This window comes from Chaetomium strumarium, assembly GCF_033439665.1.
Source record: "Chaetomium strumarium strain CBS 333.67 chromosome Unknown B0T15scaffold_1, whole genome shotgun sequence".
Lineage (NCBI taxonomy): Eukaryota > Fungi > Ascomycota > Sordariomycetes > Sordariales > Chaetomiaceae > Chaetomium > Chaetomium strumarium.
In genome coordinates this window covers 5,995,144-6,014,447 of record NW_026944429.1, presented here as the reverse complement: position 1 = coordinate 6,014,447, position 19,304 = coordinate 5,995,144, and the positions used below count along the sequence as shown (strand labels likewise).

Below are 19,304 nucleotides of genomic sequence, written 5' to 3'. Positions count from 1 at the left end.
CCTGTCCGCCATTTGACTTTGGGATGTCTTGCTAAAATCTGTTTCTCTTTGTGGCATTTCAGAGGCCTCGCGCCTGGTGGCTTTCCTGCCTGCGTCGAAGGTCAGACATCTAGCAAGAGACGTACCAATCATCTACCAGAAGGACCCAAAGCCGGCTCGCTATCTTGATCTAACGTCAAGCCCAGCCAGTCGCAAAACAAACTCGATGACCGTCCTCTGTTGTCCAGCAGACTCGCTAGCGTAGTAGCGCCGACGCCGCTCGAGCCATTGACGCCGCTCACGACAGGACATATGCACACCCCCGCCACTGGCCTGCCACTTGCTTCCGTATCAATGTCTATGTGAACGCACAATTATGGATCGCGGAATGGTCCAACCGCAGAATCCAAGGAGACGCCTTTGTCGCAAACAGGAGGCCCGGGGAGCGACCTACCTTCATCCGTCTCTTGCCCCGTTTTCCCCGCTTCTCTCCATATATCGCAACATGCCGGTACTGCGTACGTACCAAAGCTCCGCAACTACCGCCGTGCGCTTGTGCTAAGCTGAAGACTACCGTCGGCCGTGACTAGCACAGCGTTCCAAGGGTGCCTTGCGGAGGCTCTCCGTGCTGGGCACCGTACATGCATAGAGAAACCCGCGGCAAGTCTGCTTTCTGATCGTGTCGGCCATACCACTTCCTATCGGCCAGGACGCCGAATTCGATATCTGGCCCTTGCCCGGGACCGACGGTGATACGTTGTCTCCCGTGTATCGGTGCGTCTCTCACGGTTTCGACAGTAGCTCCGAGCCCAGCTCTGGGCCGCGAAGCAGTTGCGGCCGAACATCCTCGGTCCATGGCGTCTGGTGCTCCGTGTCAATCGGCCGGTGCGTTACTCGGCTGCCCGCCGCTGGTAGCCTCGTTGCACCTACAACGCCAACTTTGCCGTGCTGCTTTTGTGAGACAGCAGACAACCCGCAGAATCCTGTCGTCTGAGAGATCAAGTACTCCCGGTGTATGGGTGTGTGTAGGGCTAGGTGAGGTGTCACATCCCTTCCATTCATCTGAGAACATTTGCTCGGGAACTGCCACGAGTCTGCCACACGTGGTTCACTGCGCGTATTACTCCATGCTTCCAGCTGGCACCCTCTCCGAACCTCGTCGGCTCCATATGCATCTTCACCCGCTCGCCAGTCACATCTTTCCAGACAACCTAGTAGGCAGAGCAAGCAACGTACGGATAATGACTGTCCTAGGCTGGCGTGTGGCGAGCCTCCAGCCCGCATGCACCACTCCTCTCGCGGGGCGCTGATTCGGACAACTACTTGTAGCATATAGCCAAACCCTGATATGACCAATAGATGGTGCTCCCAAGACTCCGGGTCCAGTGGCGTCCATTCAATGTGGCACCTCGAGTACAACGACATTCGGCATGCGGAAACGCACAACGCTGAACACAGATACAGAGTGCTCCTTGGTGCTTTCGATCTCTGTTCCAGATTCTCTTCAGGCTCTGTGAATACCGACGCCGTCCGAGACATGTGGCTACACAGTACAACACCAGGGGATCGAGCTCAGAACTCAGACCTCGAACTTGCCAGAGTGGATTTTCTTATTGCCCTTGCACACATAGTGCTTCACAAGGAGGAACTAGCGCAGCACCAGTTCAGTGGAACGGGACTATCTGCTCCCCGAAGACACGGACGGTGACTATCTGGTTCTCGGACGTAAGATCGGAGGCGAGAATGTTGCTTAGTTCTCGAGACTCAGGAGACTGCAGAGGCTGAAGTCGTAACCGGGAACACGGTTGAGAGGGGGGACCTGCTTGGCCGCTTTGGTATGACACCGGTTAAGCAGACCGTCGCTTATAGAGATGTTACATATAAATTAATGATGAGCTTCAGAGCTATGGTCGTGATACAGCGTGTGTATGTCACCTCTTGACCTACACCCAACAACAGTAGGTTGTGCCACCAGTTCACAGCCTCGGTTGAGGATCTCTCTCTGCCCTAGAATCACAGCGTATCAACAGATCGCTCTCAAGAACTCAAGAACCGTTTCAATGCCCATCAAATCAAGTCTCCTTGTTGGTTAGAGGAGGAGAGATGAAAGCAGGGAAGCAATGCTGCCGTGGAATGGGCATAAATAAGTAACCCACGTACTTGAAAATCAACCACATTTTATCAGGACCCAGTTTGATTTGTCCAGCCATGCACCCAACACAGGCTATATAGTAGATCGAGCATGGTGCGATCCTGGCCTTCTGTTCGCTCAGTTCTTTCGTAGCCTCTCTGAGAAGCTCGCAACAGTTGCTTGCGGTCAACAAAACCAAACCGCGATCAGGAAAAAAGAGAAGTCACTTTCCAATGATCTTTTTCTGCGCCAAGAGGGAATCGAACCCCCCCCTCAACCTTGGAAGGGTTGAATCCTAACCACTAGACCATTGGCGCATCGTGGACGAGCTGGGAATCGAACCCAGGACCTTTCGCATGCACCAGGCATGCTAAGCGAACGCTCTACCAACTGAGCCACACGCCCCTTCATGACGAATTTGTTGATGATTGGTTGGTGCCAGAGAATAATGAAGTGGCAGGCGAGTGGGCCGTGATGTTCGGCTTCGGTATGTATGTCACGTGCATGCCAAGCGCGGGGGGAGGAGGGGAGGGTGGAGCCAGCTTGCCAGCAGGGGTCCTCGCTCAATCGACTGATGCGATAGGAAATTTTCTTGCAAAGAGCAGCCCACGGGAACACGTTCTGCAGCCGTGTACCTTAGACACAGCAAGTCGGCGTTGGCTTGAGAATTCCAGACCACAACATCCGATTCCCAGCCAACATCCCCAAAATGTAAGTATACCATTGAACTTCTCCCTTCTCAATACATATGGGTACGCAGACCATTCACCAAACCATGATGCAGGCATTGTCTACGCCGCGCTGCTCTGAGGTCCGCGCTCTCGGCCACGAGGGCCGTTTTGACCCCAAGGGCCATTGCGCCCTTTGCCGCCGTGGCTCCCGCAGACTGCAGTGTTGCGAGGTCAGCTTCACCGCAGGCTATCCGCTTCTTCTCGCAGACGCTGCGTAAAGCATCCGAAGACAGGCAGTTAGAGGAAGCACAGCGCAAGTCGGAGGAGGAACTTGATCGCCAAGTTGTTGCCGACGCTCGTCAAGATGTAGAAGTATGTTGCACAGCGCTCAAGACACAGACACCCAGGTGTAGAGTGAGTAACTGACCAGTCGAAGGAGTCCGTGGCGCAAACCGAGGCCGATATTCAGGAGGCGATGCAAGAAGTGACGCCGGAAGAACCTGCTCCACGGAGACGATCCAACGAATCAAGTAAGCACCTGCGTGCCGGGACTTCTGCGCGTATCTGCTGCGTACAGCCAGCTAACAATAATATCCAGGCCAGAAGAGCGTCTTCGTGCGCAACCTTGTATTTGAGATCACCGAGGAGCATCTGCAGAAGGCATTTGCCAAGTATGGCGAGGTCGAGGGCGTATTCATTGCGCGCGACCCTCGCGGTATGAGCAAAGGGTGAGTTGGATTCTGCTTTTCCGTCTTTGGAGCCTCCAACTTGCTACCGGACGAAGCAGTGCGACTAACTTCGCTACCCACTTGCAGGTATGGCTTCGTGCACTTCAAGACACAAGAGGCGGTGGATGATGCCTGCGCAAATGTCAACGGCTCATTCTGGCACGGGCGCCGTGTTACCTGCATTCCCCGGACACAAAAAAAGGAATCGCCCAGATCCTTGAGACACCGCAACTCACCGTCGACCCCAACCGCGCAGCTCTTCATCGGCAACCTTCCCTACGAGACGACCGATGCCGAGCTGAACCGGCTCTTCCGGAGCATTGACAACATCACGGATGTACGGGTGGCTGTCGACCGCACCACTGGTTGGCCCCGCGGCTTTGCGCACGTCGATTTCAAGTCCGTTGAGGCAGCCATGGAGGCAATGAAGAGGCTAGAGGGCGCCAAGCTTGGCGATCGGGAGCTGAAGCTCGACTATGCGCACGGGTATAGGAAGGGGGAGAACCAAGACAAGACTTCTCGGTCCATCTTTACTGATGAGAGCGAGTGAGCATTGAAGGGAAAGGTTCCAACACCACATGCGTTAGGGGTGTCGCTGGCCGTCACGGGTAATTCGTGGGGGCGCTCGGCGTGGCCATGATTTCCTTGGGGTTGTTGGCCCAACGACAGGTGGATGGGCTCCTCGCTTGGCTTCCTGTGGGAAGTCTAAGTCCCCGCTATGTATGAATCATCTATGATGGCATCTTCCTTCTGTAACATGAATGTATAACTACCCCATCATCATTGAAAGAGGAGGCGTCGATCTAAATGTAATGTACACTGGGCTATAGGTACCAGTAGTTCGGAACCTGAAGCTGGAAGGTACCGCTCACGCTCGAGGCTTGTTCTTTAGAGGGGGCCCATCGGTTGAAAAACGCTCGGACCCCCAAGTACATCGCCCAAACGCTCGATTGCTGCCGGCCCGTGCCTGTGCACACCGCTGGCCGAAAGCCGATCTGTCCCTCACGCTCGGTGTGGGGCACACTGCCTCGGCATATCAGGTGGCGGCCTATGACAGCCGCACACACGACCGACAGGGCCTGAGATCTCGGAGACATTGCATGCCCAACCTCAGCCCCGCGAAACGTAACTGTGGCGGGATCCTGGCCTGGCCTTCTTTATTATTTGCTTTTTCTAAACTTCGTGGCTAACATCTGCTTTCTTATTAATGAATATCTTCTGCACCTGGCCCGGTATTTGTCAGCCCCGCATCTAGTAACCCTCACTGCCAACCACTTCAAAGCTCCTCTCACGAGTCGCCTCTCTCGCAAATACCCCCGGGCAACCTCTATCACATTACACGTCTTCTTTTCCTAGTGATCATGTCATTTCTCGGTGGTGCCGAGTGCTCGACGGCGGGCAATCCGCTCAGTCAGTTCACGAAGCACGTCCAAGACGACAAGAGCCTGCAGCATGACAGGCTCGCTGGCCGAGGGCCGAATGCTGCCGCCGGAGGCTTCAGGAGCATGGGTCACAATGCCCCGCAGGATGAGGTCGGTTGGAGTGTGAAAACCGTGAAAACATGCACAGAAGGAAAAACTAACATGTTGTTCCTTGATGTAGATGGTCAACGGATTTCTCCAACACGCGCCAGGTCTCCCAGAGATCGGGCTCGACCCCAGTCACAGCGTGCACCTCCATGCCCAAACTGGCTCGCCCATGTCCCCCGCCTGGGCGCCGCCCGACACCCAGGCTGCCATGGAAGCTGCCTTCAACGTACCGCCAGGAACCCAGTTCAGCCCGGAAGAATTCGCCAAATTCCAGCAGATGAACGGCTCCGCACCGTCTGTAGCCCGCGGTAGCCCCATGCCTGGAGCTAGCGCCACCGTCCTGGGCCAACCCCAGAGCCCTATGATGATGGGCGGCGGCATGAGCTACGGCATGGTGTCGCGCCCTATGTTCCAGCCCATGTATGGGCCGCAGTTGCACATGGCCCAGCCGCTGACGCAACAGCAGAGCGTTGGCAAGGGAAAGGGCAAAGAGGTGGTCGAGCTGGACGAGAACAAATGGGAAGAGCAGTTCAAGCAGATGGAGCTGCACGACCGCCAGCTGCGCGAGCAGCTGGACGAGGAGGCACGGTCCATGGAGCCTGAGCTCAACAAAATGGACGAGAAGCTGCTGCACTCCGAGACCGGCTACGGCGACCTCGAGTCGATCTGGCGCGGCATCCAGGCCGAGCGGGAGGCCATGGAGGAGTTAGACGACGTTGAGGACAGTTTCGCCAAGTTCGACAGCTCGAATTTTGGCGGGGACGGCCTCAACGACTGGTCGCTGAACAGCCGTTACGGCACAGACCCCATCGCGCAAGAATACCTCTTCGAAGAGGAGAACCTCTTCCAAGACCAACCCAACCCCTTTGAGGAGGGTGTCCGCATAATGAACGAGGGCGGCAACCTTTCGCTGGCCGCTCTCGCCTTCGAAGCGGCTGTGCAGAAGAACCCCGACCATGCTGAGGCCTGGGTTTACCTCGGGAGCGCCCAAGCCCAGAATGAGAAAGAAGAAGCCGCCATCCGCGCGCTCGAGCATGCCCTCAAGCTCGACCCCAACAACCTCGCCGCCCTCATGGCCCTCGCGGTATCCTACACCAATGAAGGCTACGACAGCACCGCCTACCGCACCCTAGAGCGCTGGCTCTCGGTCAAGTACCCCCAAATCATCGCCCCCACCGAGCTCTCCTCGGCCGCCGATATGGGCTTCACAGACCGTGCCCAGCTCCACAGGCGCGTGACCGACCTCTTCCTTGCCGCGGCCCGCCTCGCCCCGGATGGCGACCACATGGACCCGGACGTGCAGGTCGGCTTGGGCGTGCTCTTCTACGGCGCCGAGGAATACGACAAGGCGGTCGACTGCTTCCAGGCGGCGCTGCACAGCTCCGAGCTGGGCACGTCGAACCAGCGCGAGCAGATCCACCTGCTGTGGAACCGCCTGGGCGCAACGCTGGCCAACTCGGGCCGCTCCGAGGAGGCCATCGCCGCCTACGAGAAGGCGCTCGCGATCAAGCCCAACTTTGTCCGCGCCCGCTACAACCTCGGCGTCTCGTGCATTAACATAGGCTGCCACGCCGAGGCCGCCGGCCATCTGCTCGCTTCGCTGGACATGCATAAGAGCGTGGAGAAAAGCGGGCGCGAGAAGGCGAGGGAGCTGCTGGGCGGCGACGCCGCCGGCCCTGGCCTGGACGCTAGAATCGAGGCCATGACCACCCAGAACCGGAGCACCACGCTTTACGATACGCTGAGACGCGTGTTTACGCAAATGGGCAGGAGAGACCTCGCGGAGAAGGTCGTGGTGGGCGTCGACCCGGAGATTTTCAGGGGCGAGTTTGACTTTTGACGGGGCCGGTGATGGTGACCCGGGGCAGAAACATGATCATAAAGGGAAGCGGGTCTGGCATTTGAGCGGTTCTGGGAGGCTATGGGAGAGGCGCGTGGTTTTCTGATTCTGCCCTTCTCTTTCGGCGGCTTTCTCACGAGTCACTATCACTGGTATCTGGTGACTGGACGTACTGTCAATCTCATGCGGAATAGGATACGTGTGTATAAAAGGGGATGCATCGGATCTGCGATGGTCAATATTTGGAAGAGTGGTCGGCAGTGTCAGCCAATTTCACCAAACTGGCTTCAGCGGCAGCTCGATGTTCATGCTGCCAATCTGTAAATACCAGGAATCGCGGCTTAGATGGGACGGACATCGCGGCCTAACCAGCGATAAAGACAGCGGAATGAAATGAAAGCGGTAAATCATCGACTATATCGAATTTCAAGCGACTATAATATAAGGCAAGGCTTGTAGATAGACCATGACCCGCTTCCCCTTTTGAGCTGTTGCCTCTCAAGCATCTTCTTTCCATCTATCTCTCATCCACCTTCGACCATCATGCCTGGGTTTCGGGTCGCAGGCTAGCCTCCATTCAAATCATCGCCCCAAGATTACATCACTCTTATACGTTATACTCAGACGATCATGTCGCGTAGAGTAAGCACGCCATCGCTGCTACCGTACGCCTCCGACAGGTGATCCACCAAGGCAAGGCGTCAAAACACTCCGAAAAGCAACCTCAAAATCGACCGACGCAGCGCGATTCCACACCACGGATAAGACACCACCAACCTCCACCGGCGCTCCACGAACCATGCTGGCGGACGCTACCCCTATTTCACACCGATGAAACCGACCCCGCTGCGTGCGGCCTTCACCGCCCGCCGCAGGGCTTGCTCTTCCTTGTCAGTCCACTGCACGCTGAGCTGGTCCCATTTCGAGCCCGGGGTATTGTACTCCTTGCGGAACTGCGCTTGCATCGCCTGCAGCCGGCCCACCTCGCGCGGGTCGCCCGTGCCGCTGAACACGATGAAAGCTGTACAGGGCGGCAGAGCGTCGTGAATGCGCTTCAGCCGATCGGTAAGAGTAGTGAGGCATTGCTCCAGGGAAGGAACAGATGGGTCGCTGTCACTATCGCATGGAACTGAAGGTGGGCCGCCGGCGTCCTCTGCGAGGAGTTTGTTGCGGTTCCACCAGCCCTGCCGGGCTTCCAGCTCGCGCATGCGGGCCCAGACGAAGTCGACGCCGCCACCTGGGACTTCAAGGCCGTCCGGGTCACCCTTCACGGCGCGTATGATGCCAGCTTCGACCTCGGCGTCGGACTTGCACGAGATGGTGACAGTAGCGGCGTTGCAGGCGCTCCTAGTTGCGTCGCCCCAGTCGACTGCTGCGCTGGTCTTGCCTACCGGGAGGCCACCTGTTGCCTGAGGACCAGCCGTGGCGCGGTAGGCGGTGCCAGCGCGGGCCAGTCGCTTAAACAAGTTCTCGCCTTGCACGTCACCGGCAGCCCAGGCCTTTCCCTTCTCACACTTCTTCTTGATGAGGTCGAGACAGGTCTTAGCATCCTCAATGCTATCATGGCCGTTCATGGTGCCGTCGCCCTTTTGGACCTCACGATTCAGGTACTTCAACGCTAGATACTTGAGAGACGATTTGAGCGGTGCACCGCGCGGGTGCGGGAAGACGATGGAGGTATCGACGATAAATGGATGTGCAAGCCGAATCGCTTTGAGGTCCGACTCGAGGGAGTGGCCGACGAGTATCGTGCGAGGATGTAAAATATCAAGTAGCCGAGTCTGTATGTCTTTCAGAGTAGTCGTGACCGGGTCGAGCATTTCTTTGGTAATGCCCGAAAATCGAGTCACGTAGTCGGTGATAGGCTTCTCCGGCTTGACAAGCTCATCAAGCACAACTTCGCCGTCCCAGGATACCAGACTTATCCTCGTCAGAGAATACTCGTTTTCCCCTGTCATGCACATCTCACAGTCCAAAGCCAAAACTTCGCGGCCTGCTGTGATGCTGCCCTGTTGGATTTCGGCCTCGGGAACATCGCCATCTTCCAGGCTGTTGACCCTTGTATGGACGAAACCATCAGGGGCTTTGAAAGCGGCTCGCTTCTCTCCTTCCGGGAGCATGGCTGGGTGTACTGGGAAACCGTTTTCCATCATCTCATCAGTCGTAGCCAGAAACTCCGTAATTCGCGTTCGCACATCTCTCCAACCGTGAGGGTCAGACAACAGCGTGGCAGCCCCCTTCTTCTCCTTTGGAAGAGGAGCAGTGAGCATAGTCTGCATCGGAGAATGCAGCTTGGCGTACTTGTCATCGCCCGGTGCCTTCACTGGCCAGATATGCGGGAACATATCGGCAAATGGCTGCAGAGCCCGGTGCAATGCCTCCTTTTTGAGGACGCGAGGATAATAATCATCCGGAGAAGTACCCGCGGAGACCCGCTCGATCGCTTGACCTGGGGAGAGACTATAGCTGGAAAAGTCAACCTTCTCTTGGAACATGGCCTCTTCGAGGCCGGGGACCATGATGGCGACGATCTTCCTGAACTCCGGGCGGTGCTTAACCGATACCCATTGAGGAGCAGGCCCGTCAGCGAAGATATATAGAATCAAGTCACGCAGGGATGAGACATGAATCTTGGCCTGCAACCTTGCTTGTTGCTGGGAGAAGGTAATGCCCGGGTACCGGTTAGAGTTGGGACCTGGGATCTTCTTGTGCCTTTTGACGGGCCGACCGCGCTCGATCGTCTGCCATCCGTCGTCACTTTCAGCATCGTGAGGACTTGGCCGTTTGAGGCTGCCCGAGTCCGAAGTCAAGTTTTCTGTCGTAAGAGTCTGAGTGGCGTCCTCCGCGTCGGCAGACCCGTCGACCCCGTCGATAGCGAGGGTTGCCATGGTGCCAGCCACGCCACGGTTGTGCTTGGACTTTCGGTTCTTCCCCATGACAGTCTGAGAGCCGTCGTGGGCAGTCAAAGGCTAATAGAGATGAAAGAAGTGCTGGGCAGCACGTGATCCATGCAGATGAAGGAATGGTGGTTGAACTTTGGAGCTTTCAAGATTGATGGCATTTGGAAACAAACCTGCAGGAGGTTGCCGAAAAGCGGAAGTGGGGACCGAGTGGGGCGGTGGGTGCAGAGGGTACTAACCCGTTTTGGGCTAAGAGAACCTCGATGGCTCCAGCACTTATTACTGTAGTTTGATCTGAAGTTCCGAACGCTCCTTCCTCGACGAAGCTTATTTAGTAGTGCACAATGTGAACTGAGCTTGAACAGTGAGCTGCCACCTAGTGATTCGGATCGAATGAGAATCAAGGCGAGTATTGTAGGCTCCTGGAACATGCAGATGTCAACACTCCAGAGAGCACCAGCAGTTCTAGACTTCCCACCCCGACTCCAATTGTCTGAAGTTTTAACTGGGATCATCGGCCAACACCCGCACGTATCACACAATGGAAAGCGTCTTTTGCGAGTGCAAAGAGTGCGGTGCCCTCATCGGCCGTTTCACCAACCTCTGGACGCAGATTGGCAAAGACCTTTTTAGTCCGGTCCTGGAGCCAGAGGGTGACCTGGCGATCCATTGCCAAGGACACGACAGGTTCGGGCAACGAGGGACTATAGTAGAAGATTGGTGAATATGCCGGTGTCAGTCTTACTTCTAGTGTTGATCTAACTGCCTTGTATAGCCATGTACGAGACATCACCTGCAGGAATTGCACTGCGGTATTAGGGCTCAAGTGCATTCATACGCCGGTAAACCACTTGTTGGGCGGGTAAGTCCTTGCCCGACCACCTCATCGGGTATCTGTTTGCCTCTGACACCGGTCCAGGGGTCAGATCCTGCTCAGGCTCGCCTCGGTGGGATTGCTAGATAGTGATGGCCACGGAAGCGAGTTTGCTATCAAACGGATCCTCATCGATGAGCCGACGATGGGCAGCAACGCAAAAGTCGCTGAGCCATCTCAGGGAGCACTGGCGGACCGGCTTGCGTCGGCGACCGCTACTCTTGGAGAACTCGGCCAACAGTTTGCCGCGTTGCGCACTCTGATCCACGGGGAGCTGTGCGAATTCGAATCGAAGCTCCGTTCGCAGTACCAAGAGATGCAAGGATTAAAGTCTGACATCAATGGCAGTTTGCCTGCGACAGAAGATGCCGAGGACATGGCGAGCTTCCGCGCCGAGATGGCGAAGATGAGACGTCAAATAGACGAGATTTGCTCGAGAAGCATGGGTCGCACGGAAGTGCTCCCGTCTGGGGAGCTCGAAGTGCTCACCAGCAATAAGACTGGGGGCAAAGCCGACCAACCCACCATTGACCAAGTCATCCGGATTCCCAAAGATCTGCAGGCACGTCTTCTTGATATGGAAGAGCCCGAACGCTATGGTACATGGCTCCGCTGCGTCTTTGAGGAGGACCCTGAGGTTCAAATCGACCAATTGGCTCTCTGGAGAGCGTACAGCGCATCGTTCCTCGGAGCCCTAACGCGTGCAGGTCGTCCCATCATCAGCGCCCCCGAGTTTATCCAGAGAATCAGTGCTGTCTGGCCAAACGCCCGCCCACAAGTGATTCAGAGTGGGCCCAACAGAGAGGAGCAGAAGTACATCGTACGTGGAATCCGCGCTAGATCGCATCCGATAACCCCGGAAGGGCAGGCGTACCTGAAATGCCACTGGCAGCGTGGCCCTGGACAGCCCGTCAAGTGCGGATTTTGGAGTCTCACAGCCGAGAAGATGTGGGAGCACGTCCTCTCCAAACACGTGAATGTAACTGGGACCAAGGAGGGCGTGCACCGAACTCGCGAAATCGAAGCATCGCAGAGGGGCCTGGACTCTTTAGAGAAACAGATCGTGAAGCGAGAAGTTAGTGGACAAGCAGGGGATGATCATCGACAGAGTCGCAATATGGGTGCAGGAGATCTTGTTGAACTGTTGCCTGGCTCGCGAAAACGGCCGGCCTCACCAAGGCTCGACCACCTCTCCAAGAGGCCCGCTCACTCAGTTGGCCACCCACACTTCCCAGGCAGAAAGGACCGGGGGCCTTCTATGCCTGTTAACCGCCTGGTGACCACGGACCAGGGTCAAGCATCGGACGGCGATGATGCTTCCCATTTAACTCCAGGATACCAAAGGAAGAAGTCACCGGGCACTCGCACGACAAGTGCGTCTGACCGTCTCTCAGCATTCCCCTTGTAAGGGTGTTGCAATACGCCGCATCATTTCTGCTTTTGCTTGACCGGGCTATTGCGGCCCAGCATCGCCTCTAAAATCTGAGGTGCAAAAGACGCAAGCGTCTTGATGGGTCTGAGCACTTGGTCCTCGAAGAAGGCAGCACCTTCGGGGTCCTCCGGATCTCTTGCCCATGCTCGGATCAGATTCGACTCGTGCTCTCGTCCCTCCAGGCTTTCGAGGTCTTCCAGCATCGACTTAGCTTGTTTCAGTACGTCCCAATCCTCTGCCGCGCCGATAGATCCATGACGGACAGCGAGGCGAAGTAGCGCTTCGCATATGCTGACCTGGTCCGCCATAGCTAGGGTTCCTACTAGACCTTCGTGTGCGCATCTCGTTGCGAGCGCCCCGCTCGCCGTGAACTCTCCAGTGAGGGCCAACATTTTGATGATAGCCACTACGCCCTTGATTCTCCACGGCTGGAATGGCGCCACCAGTTTGAAGGGGTCGCACTCCGTGCTAAGGAAACATAGCAAGGGCAGGGCGTAAACAACCATCTTGTAGCTGGTTTGCCAGCGGATGGCCAGCTGATTTATGGTTGTCGGTAATGGCTCAACAGCCCACATCTTAGCTTCGACGAGGGGCCTGCATAGCTCCCATCGCTTGCAGGCGAATTTTAGGTGTTCCTCCTCGTCATCGCCTTGTGGCGGGGCGAGAGTCTGCCATTTCTTGTAAATTGCTTCGATCTCTGCCCTGGTCACCTTCGACCTGTCAATTGGCGGGTCTTGTAGCTTTGACAGGTCCGGCTGGAGGCTGAATGCGTTGAGATAGATGTGAGGCGAAGCTTGGCAAACCTCATAGACATCCAAGTCGTCCCAGCATCGAGGGCAGACGCACTCGAAATGGTACAGTCTCAGTGCCTCGTGTCGCGCCGACGTGGGCAGCATGTTATCTGGCAAAGAAGGTCAGCAAGCCATCACCACCTCCATAGGATCACGATGCTACCCACCGATATAAGAGATCGTGATTTCCTCCCCTTCCTGAATCGGCCTTTCTGCCCTCAGCACAGCTGTCCTCTTATGGAACCCGACAAACGCGTTCGGGACGCAGGAGTGATTGACCATCGCCAACCCGGCGTCGAGAAAGATGCCCGTCATACCCGTATCGGCATCCAACCGATTGAAGGCATTCGTTTGTATCTGCAACCCCTTCAGCACGCGGCTCCTCTTCACCCACCAGATACACGGAGCACTCACCTTACACAACACCTCCCTTGCCTTTGCCAGCATCTCCTCTCCCTCCAGCAACCCAGCGTACACCACTGCCGCAGTAGCTTGAAGTTCAAAGTCCTTCCACACCTCCTCATATGCCCTGAAACCCTCTACGTTCCCCTCCAACCCATCCCCCGTTTCAAAAGCCTCTTTGATAGCCGGATCTCCACTCTTCAAGAGCATCAAGACCTGCGCGACAGCCCGTACAGGCGTCGGCAGCCAGTCCTTGCCGGCGTTCTCCCGCACGCGGGCAAACATCTTGCACTCGAGCTTGTGCACCACCCGCCAGTGGGCACGCTGGCACGTGGCGTTGCAGTAGACTGCTGCCTTGCAGGCCGTGCACGCCCGCAGTTGTTGCGGCTGTTGCTGTCCCTCTCCTCCTCCTCCTCCTCCTCCTCCCCGCCCTCCTCTTCCTGAGTCGGTGGCATCAGATTCTGGAGAGCCCACGTGGAGGCAGTAGTTGCAGGTTGTGCGCATCGATGGGCCGTCGGGGAGGGCGATGAGGGGGTTGGAGAAGGTGGCTATCTGGCTACCCGGAGAGAAGGACTGGGTTGCGACCAGAGACCGCCGTTTTCCGGTGTTGGCTGGGTGAAGGCCATGGCTAATGCGAATTCCGGGAGGCAGCTGGGAAGGCATTGTGAAATAGAGTGTTTGTGAGTGAGCTGTTGCTACGAGGACAGTGGTGATGCGATTGGTGAACGGTGTGGTTGAGCTGGAAATCGAGAAGTGGGAGTTGGTCAAGCTGTCAAGTTATTTAATGTCGGAGAGACAATGAACGATGAGGCCTCGTAGGACAAGAACACCACAGCCACAATAGCGTAGGTAATAGGAGACTGTGGGTGCGAGCTGACTTGTGAGTCCGAGCTGGTGTGAACTTGTGAACGGTGAAGATTCGGATGAGTGTGATAATGCCACCCCCCTGCTATGCCAGATAAGCGCCATCTCTATAAGCCGGTTTGAGCCGTAATCGGTGTGAAACTGATCATGGCGCCAGTCCCTCAATAACAATGCAGACGCTCGAAACGGATCAGCAAGTCTGATTCTGATACATCGGAAGAGTCTTCCAGAAAAGTCTTGAACTCTACCAAACCTCAGTTTCTCACTTGCCGACCTGGGCTTGACCTATCTACCTATCCATTAGCTGCATAACCCCGCCAGACATGACGTCTAATCACGGCCCACATTACTGAAGTTCACAGCTCCACGCGCGCAGTTCCAGGGTCGTAGCGGGGCAGCCAGCAACACCCAAAGGATTTGAGTCCTATCGTGGCTCCGACATTAATTAGCCTCCCTCAGTACTACCTAGGCAACTGAAGCCAAGAATTCCCAAACATGGCCAGCCGTGGCGGTCAGCAACAGCAACAAGGAGAGGCAGGTCAGTTTTCACAGTCCTAAACTCATTGCGCGATCCCAGCCAAACTCTGGTTGAAAGTCATTACAATCTACGCTACCCCACCATCGCTCAGCTCAGAGGGCCACCCCTGGGTCTGCCCGGAAGAGACCGACTGAAAGAAAACAAACACTGATTCCGCCTCAACAGTTGACCTCGCCAGCCTCAGTGCCCAACAGCTCACTGCCGTCAAAAAGCAGCTGGACGGCGAAGTAGAACACCTCTCGACATCATACGCACAGCTTGCCGCAGCGCAAGCCAAGTTCAAGGAGTGCCTGCGTGTCGTCAAGTCGGGCTCATCATCATTCGATAGTGCGTTCCTCTTTCTCACGATTTACTTAGCGAACGTTCTGCCCGGAGTTCGGCGTCTCTTCCTTCCCCTCCGTTAGGACCAAACTCCTACTCGGACTCGGACTCCTTGATATCGAACCATCAACAACCCCTGACTGCCTCATCATCGATCCGCTAACACACAACCAAAGAAGAGAAATCCATACTCGTCCCGCTCACAAACTCCCTCTACGTCAAAGGCCAGCTCGCCGACCCCGACCGCGTACTGGTTGACGTTGGGACAGGCTTCTATGTAGAAAAGGTAACAGAACCCTCACCGTCACCCTCATCTTAACTCTCCTACCTGCCAAACTCAACCGGATCCTCGATATCTCACCTCACAACAACCGAGCCATCTACACCTGCCACTCGAATATCACATAGAGAGAAGATGAAAAATAGACATACACATCAAGAGAAAGTGCCACCCTCATCTAACAGCAATCACCAGGACACCGCATCCGCCGCCGAGTTCTACGAAGCCAAGGTCAAGGAGTTGGCGGGCAACATCCAAGGGCTCGAAGGTATCGTGCAAGCTAAAACGAACAACCTGCGGGTGGTGGAAGAAGGTTAGTCTTCCTCTACGTTGATTCCTTCACTCACGCTCGTATTTCTGGCTCGGTGGCACTGACAGACAACCCTGGCCAGTGTTGCGGCAAAAGGTGCTGGTCCAAGGTTCGGGCACGGGTGGGGAGGCATCAGCACCAGCATCACGATGATACTTCGGAGCAGTGAGGCTCAAGAAGCTTTCGTGTAGCAATTGATGCCATTCACAATCAAGCGTCCCCGCCATTGTGGTATGAACATCATGATGTTACAACCGCTGTGAAGTGAAGGCTCGTTTTAGGGGATGACGGAACTCATTGCGTTATACCTACATCAACAGCGACCCTTGAACGAAGATGATGCCAAAACTGAGTTCAGTCAACTGCGTCAAGCCATTGATCGATCCCAGATACCACCTATGAACTTCAACTTCAAAGCAACCGAATCCTTTCCTTCATCCACATAGCAAAATCCATCGTTCGGAAACTGAAACTGCTGAAACTAAAACGTCCAAACAGAATGTCATGAGGCCCCTGTCATTCCCCGTTTCCCTTCTTCCTGGTACATGCATCGCATCGTCCCTTTTCATCACCAGTTGAGGTTGCTCTAACCGTGAAGAGTGATCCAGACACTTAGCCGTACGCGCTTTTCGTTCCCTCCTCGCCAAAAGGCTGCAATGGAGATCGACTTCTCGACGGATTTGGATGATTGATTGCCGACTGAACGTTTTGTCGGGATTGGCCGCCGTTGGACTCATCGCTCCAGCCATCACATGGCGCTACTAGCCTCGGCGTGCTGGTCGGAGGCATCGTCGAGGACAGTCCGAATCCACTTGACCCAGAGGAGAAAATGGTCAAGAGGCTGGGTCGTCTGGTTGTGATCCTCGCCTGGGGCTATGTCCCCGTCATATGGCATGAAAAACTGCTCTGCGAAGGAGGCGTCCCATTGCCGTGGCACGCCAGCACCAGCACGCATGTCGTCATCCCAGTCCTCGCTGTACAGCGTCACGCTACCTGTAGTGGCGGTTGTCGATATGGTATCAGCTTGGTTCGGCGCCTTCTGTCCAAACTCGTGGATCAAGCTGATCTCCAGCAAGTATTTCGTGCTCAGGGTATAGAGCCAGGTCCTCTTGCCGTAGATATCTTCAATTTCGTGCGTGCGGAGGAAATACTTCGGAATAGTGATCACCGGAAAGTCTTCGCCGAGGGCAGCGCGCTGGAATTTGAGAACCTTGTGCAATTCATCCACAGTGAACGGAGGCGCAGCTTCTGTGTCCTGTTCGGAATTCTCCTTACGGACTTCAAGGACCCAGTCATGGGCACTATCCCGCTGTTAGTTGTTGTGAACAAGAAGGACTGCGTGGGATGCCTTACCCCTCCGGGCACGCGGTCGTAATCTCTAGCGCCCGTTGCTGCTTCTCCTGCTGGTTTGGCGTAAGGGGACCCAGTGTATACTGGACTATCTGTCCTATCTTCTCTTCATACTTGCCCTGGCCCCGCACCTTCTCGAAGGTTGACTCAACACGTAGGTTCTTGGTCTTGAAAATCAGGGAATCGGTCTGCACTGGCTCAATCTCGAGGTAGCTCCGCACCGAAGCCGGTAGGTCCCTATTCGATTGAGAAAGATTGTCACGAAGTGCCTTTATGGCCTTCTTGCCGACCCTGAAGTCACATCAGTAAGGCTTGAATGAAAACTTGGCGGAAGGCAACCTACCGATCGACCATGCGAGCTGTGCCCCTGGTGCCAACCCGGTGAACGAGGTTGCATAGATCGACGAAGCTGTAATCTGCCTGATCCTTTTTCCACTCGTCCAGAACAAGGGTCCCAAATCGCACTCTCATATGCATGGCATTGGGGTTGGAAAGCAAGATAGACCCCGCGCGGTTGATGGCCTGGGTCAGCTGCTTCGCATATTCAAGCTGCAGTGCGACTTTCTCATTTGAGTCGCTCGGCTTCGGTTCCTCGGACATTGCGACGATACGCCGACCGACGGTGCCCTTCTGGGGCTGGATAACTGCCGTGAAGCAGTTCTTTCCACCCGTCGGAGGGTGGACCAGCAGTCGGGCGCGCCACACGCCGTCCTCTCCAGGCTGGTACCTGAGCTTGGATCGAATGCTCGTGACGACATCTTGAGCTTTTGCCCTGTTCGCGGCTCTCACCGTGACGGTGACGGCAGGGCCACTGGTCTCTACCTCAGCCACGGCATCATGCTCTCCGGCAATTCGGGAGAGCAGGGCCTTCACGTCGACATCTGAGGGGTCAAGATCTTTAAATCCGCGCATTGGTGCCGGCAGAACAACGTGGACCTACCGGATTAGACTTCATACCTTGCGTCTAGGGAAAATGCTTGGGAGAGCGACTTACTATGATGTCCAGCTTTGGCGCGCTTTTTATCACCACCTGGTCGGCCCCGACGGTGTACTTTTTCCTTAACTCGGCCATCTTGTCAAGCCGTTCTCGCTCAGCCTTGCAGCTTGAGTGCCAGAATGTCTTCTCGCCGATGGTGACAGGAAGGCGGACGTTGTCGAATGAAGCGGGTACTCGCTATTAAGAGGACTAGAACCGCTGTTAGTAGAGAAGGTTTAACTGAAAAAAGGCAAGCCAACAATGCTCGGGGTCCTTTCAATCAACAGCTAAGGGATGATGATTTGGTGGTGTTGAGGAGGACGGGTAGAAACCTGGCGCAGTGAAAGTATGGGCGTGGTCAACTGGAAGGCTGGAATTTGAAAATGGAAGTCGGTCTCTGGTGAATGAAGATTTGACCCCGGGGTTTAGCCATTGCCACTGGATCAATGCCAGATAGCGTGCCTTCCATCGGGAGGTAGTCACGGCCACGGCCCCTGAGATGGGAAAGAGCGACCTTCCACACCCATGGTGCGAGTCCTGGAGGTGACGGCTCCCTTTGTGCCTGGCAACTCGGCTAACACCTGGGGCTGGACTGAAGTGGACCACAACGCAGCCCAAAGCGAACGAAGGGCAGGGTGGTGGACACAGGCATGACTTGAATTGAACTCTCTCACAACCAAGTGTATGGGCACGTACTTCTTGACTGAACGGGGGAGTTCGCCCTCCTCGGTCCTGCTGAACCGTGTTAGCCGAGAACTTCAAGTACAGCATGTCAAGAGAGCAAAGAAGTGAATATAGGGTAATACAACAACCTAACGTAGGACATTTCGTTGTCTAAAGAAAGCCCAGATCCTTGAGACCCGGGACCGAAAGAGTCGGTCGGTTGCAGGAAACAGAGCAAGAACGTATGAAAGAATGGACAACCTAACAGTCTTCAGGGAGTCTGCTGCCAAGGAGGAGCAAGCTATGCCAACCCCGGCCCGTGGCAAGATACTATAGCAATGAGCTTGGAAGTGCATGCAGAGATGGGATGAATGGAAATGTGTGATGACGATGTAAGAAACGGAGAAAAGCGTACCTCGATGGCGCGAGATTCTGGGCAGAGGACGGCGCTGACGCCGGTCGCTCCTGACTCATCTCCGCCCCGACTTGTTTTGCCTTGGGGAATTGCGAATTCCTAGCCATATTTGCGATCTTTATAGCTTTATATATGTTGTTGACAACCTGCAAGGACTTGACCTGGCGGCGTCGCTATCGTCCTGGAGGGTTTCGCGAAACCTAGACCGCTAGATGGTCGAATGGTGTTGAGGATGGTGGTGGTGGTTGGGTTTCGAAGTCGGTGGGATCTTCAGGTCAGCAGGTACTGTAGAGAAGATACCTTATGAAAG

The 19,304-nt window shown here is 55.6% G+C and overlaps 7 protein-coding genes and 2 non-coding genes across 9 annotated transcripts; 4 read left to right on the top strand and 5 right to left on the bottom strand.

The window, feature by feature from the left end:
* Nucleotides 1-2,355: 2,355 nt before the first annotated feature.
* On the bottom strand, nt 2,356-2,427 carry B0T15DRAFT_t15. The gene has a single exon. It is a non-coding gene; the product is annotated as a tRNA-Gly (tRNA).
* A 4-nt stretch (nt 2,428-2,431) lies between these two features.
* On the bottom strand, nt 2,432-2,515 carry B0T15DRAFT_t14. The gene has a single exon. It is a non-coding gene; the product is annotated as a tRNA-Ala (tRNA).
* A 202-nt stretch (nt 2,516-2,717) lies between these two features.
* On the top strand, nt 2,718-4,457 carry B0T15DRAFT_520768 (uncharacterized protein). The gene is made up of 5 exons (XM_062868524.1): nt 2,718-2,821; nt 2,895-3,153; nt 3,218-3,311; nt 3,380-3,509; nt 3,597-4,457. Coding segments are annotated over exons 1-5 (948 nt in total). The 5' UTR covers nt 2,718-2,819; the 3' UTR covers nt 4,060-4,457.
* A 413-nt stretch (nt 4,458-4,870) lies between these two features.
* On the top strand, nt 4,871-7,286 carry B0T15DRAFT_499214 (uncharacterized protein; the record flags this gene model as incomplete). The annotated part of the gene is made up of 2 exons (XM_062867332.1): nt 4,871-5,041; nt 5,112-7,286. 2 exons carry the CDS (start codon nt 4,871-4,873, stop codon nt 6,876-6,878), a joined length of 1,938 nt encoding a protein of 645 aa, XP_062726981.1. The 3' UTR covers nt 6,879-7,286.
* On the bottom strand, nt 7,287-9,923 carry B0T15DRAFT_520762 (uncharacterized protein). The gene has a single exon (XM_062868523.1). The coding sequence runs from the start codon at nt 9,812-9,814 to the stop codon at nt 7,697-7,699; it is 2,118 nt and encodes a 705-aa protein (XP_062726980.1). The 5' UTR covers nt 9,815-9,923; the 3' UTR covers nt 7,287-7,696.
* A 396-nt stretch (nt 9,924-10,319) lies between these two features.
* Nucleotides 10,320-11,921, top strand: B0T15DRAFT_507784 (uncharacterized protein; the record flags this gene model as incomplete). Its single annotated transcript, XM_062867667.1, has 5 exons — nt 10,320-10,465; nt 10,578-10,640; nt 10,698-11,472; nt 11,545-11,727; nt 11,892-11,921. 5 exons carry the CDS (start codon nt 10,320-10,322, stop codon nt 11,919-11,921), a joined length of 1,197 nt encoding a protein of 398 aa, XP_062726979.1.
* A 171-nt stretch (nt 11,922-12,092) lies between these two features.
* On the bottom strand, nt 12,093-14,240 carry B0T15DRAFT_408829 (uncharacterized protein; the record flags this gene model as incomplete). The annotated part of the gene is made up of 3 exons (XM_062865344.1): nt 13,290-14,240; nt 13,043-13,232; nt 12,093-12,985 (listed from the first exon to the last, which is right to left on the bottom strand). Coding segments are annotated over exons 1-3 (1,734 nt in total), but the record flags the coding sequence as incomplete, so codon positions are not given.
* A 396-nt stretch (nt 14,241-14,636) lies between these two features.
* B0T15DRAFT_489820 (Prefoldin) lies at nt 14,637-15,743 on the top strand (the record flags this gene model as incomplete). Its single annotated transcript, XM_062866632.1, has 5 exons — nt 14,637-14,679; nt 14,845-15,006; nt 15,177-15,286; nt 15,476-15,593; nt 15,673-15,743. The coding sequence occupies 5 exons, from the start codon at nt 14,637-14,639 to the stop codon at nt 15,741-15,743; spliced, it is 504 nt and encodes a 167-aa protein (XP_062726977.1).
* Nucleotides 15,744-16,077: 334 nt separating this feature from the next.
* On the bottom strand, nt 16,078-18,107 carry B0T15DRAFT_66315 (uncharacterized protein). The gene is made up of 4 exons (XM_062871169.1): nt 17,935-18,107; nt 17,284-17,876; nt 16,944-17,231; nt 16,078-16,891 (listed from the first exon to the last, which is right to left on the bottom strand). Exons 1-4 carry the CDS (start codon nt 18,010-18,012, stop codon nt 16,339-16,341), a joined length of 1,512 nt encoding a protein of 503 aa, XP_062726976.1. The 5' UTR covers nt 18,013-18,107; the 3' UTR covers nt 16,078-16,338.
* Nucleotides 18,108-19,304: the final 1,197 nt, after the last annotated feature.

Coding starts and splice junctions, on each gene's coding strand:
- B0T15DRAFT_66315 (XM_062871169.1), bottom strand. CDS start 18,012: ATGGCCGAGTTAAGGAAAAAGTACACCGTCGGGGCCGACCAGGTGGTG. Junction 17,877..17,934: donor CGCCAAAGCTGGACATCATA/GTAAGTCGCTCT, acceptor CTAATCCGGTAG/GTCCACGTTGTTCTGCCGGC. Junction 17,232..17,283: donor ACAGCTCGCATGGTCGATCG/GTAGGTTGCCTT, acceptor ATGTGACTTCAG/GGTCGGCAAGAAGGCCATAA.
- B0T15DRAFT_520768 (XM_062868524.1), top strand. Junction 3,154..3,217: donor ACGCTCGTCAAGATGTAGAA/GTATGTTGCACA, acceptor GACCAGTCGAAG/GAGTCCGTGGCGCAAACCGA. Junction 3,312..3,379: donor GAGACGATCCAACGAATCAA/GTAAGCACCTGC, acceptor AATAATATCCAG/GCCAGAAGAGCGTCTTCGTG.
- B0T15DRAFT_520762 (XM_062868523.1), bottom strand. CDS start 9,814: ATGGGGAAGAACCGAAAGTCCAAGCACAACCGTGGCGTGGCTGGCACC.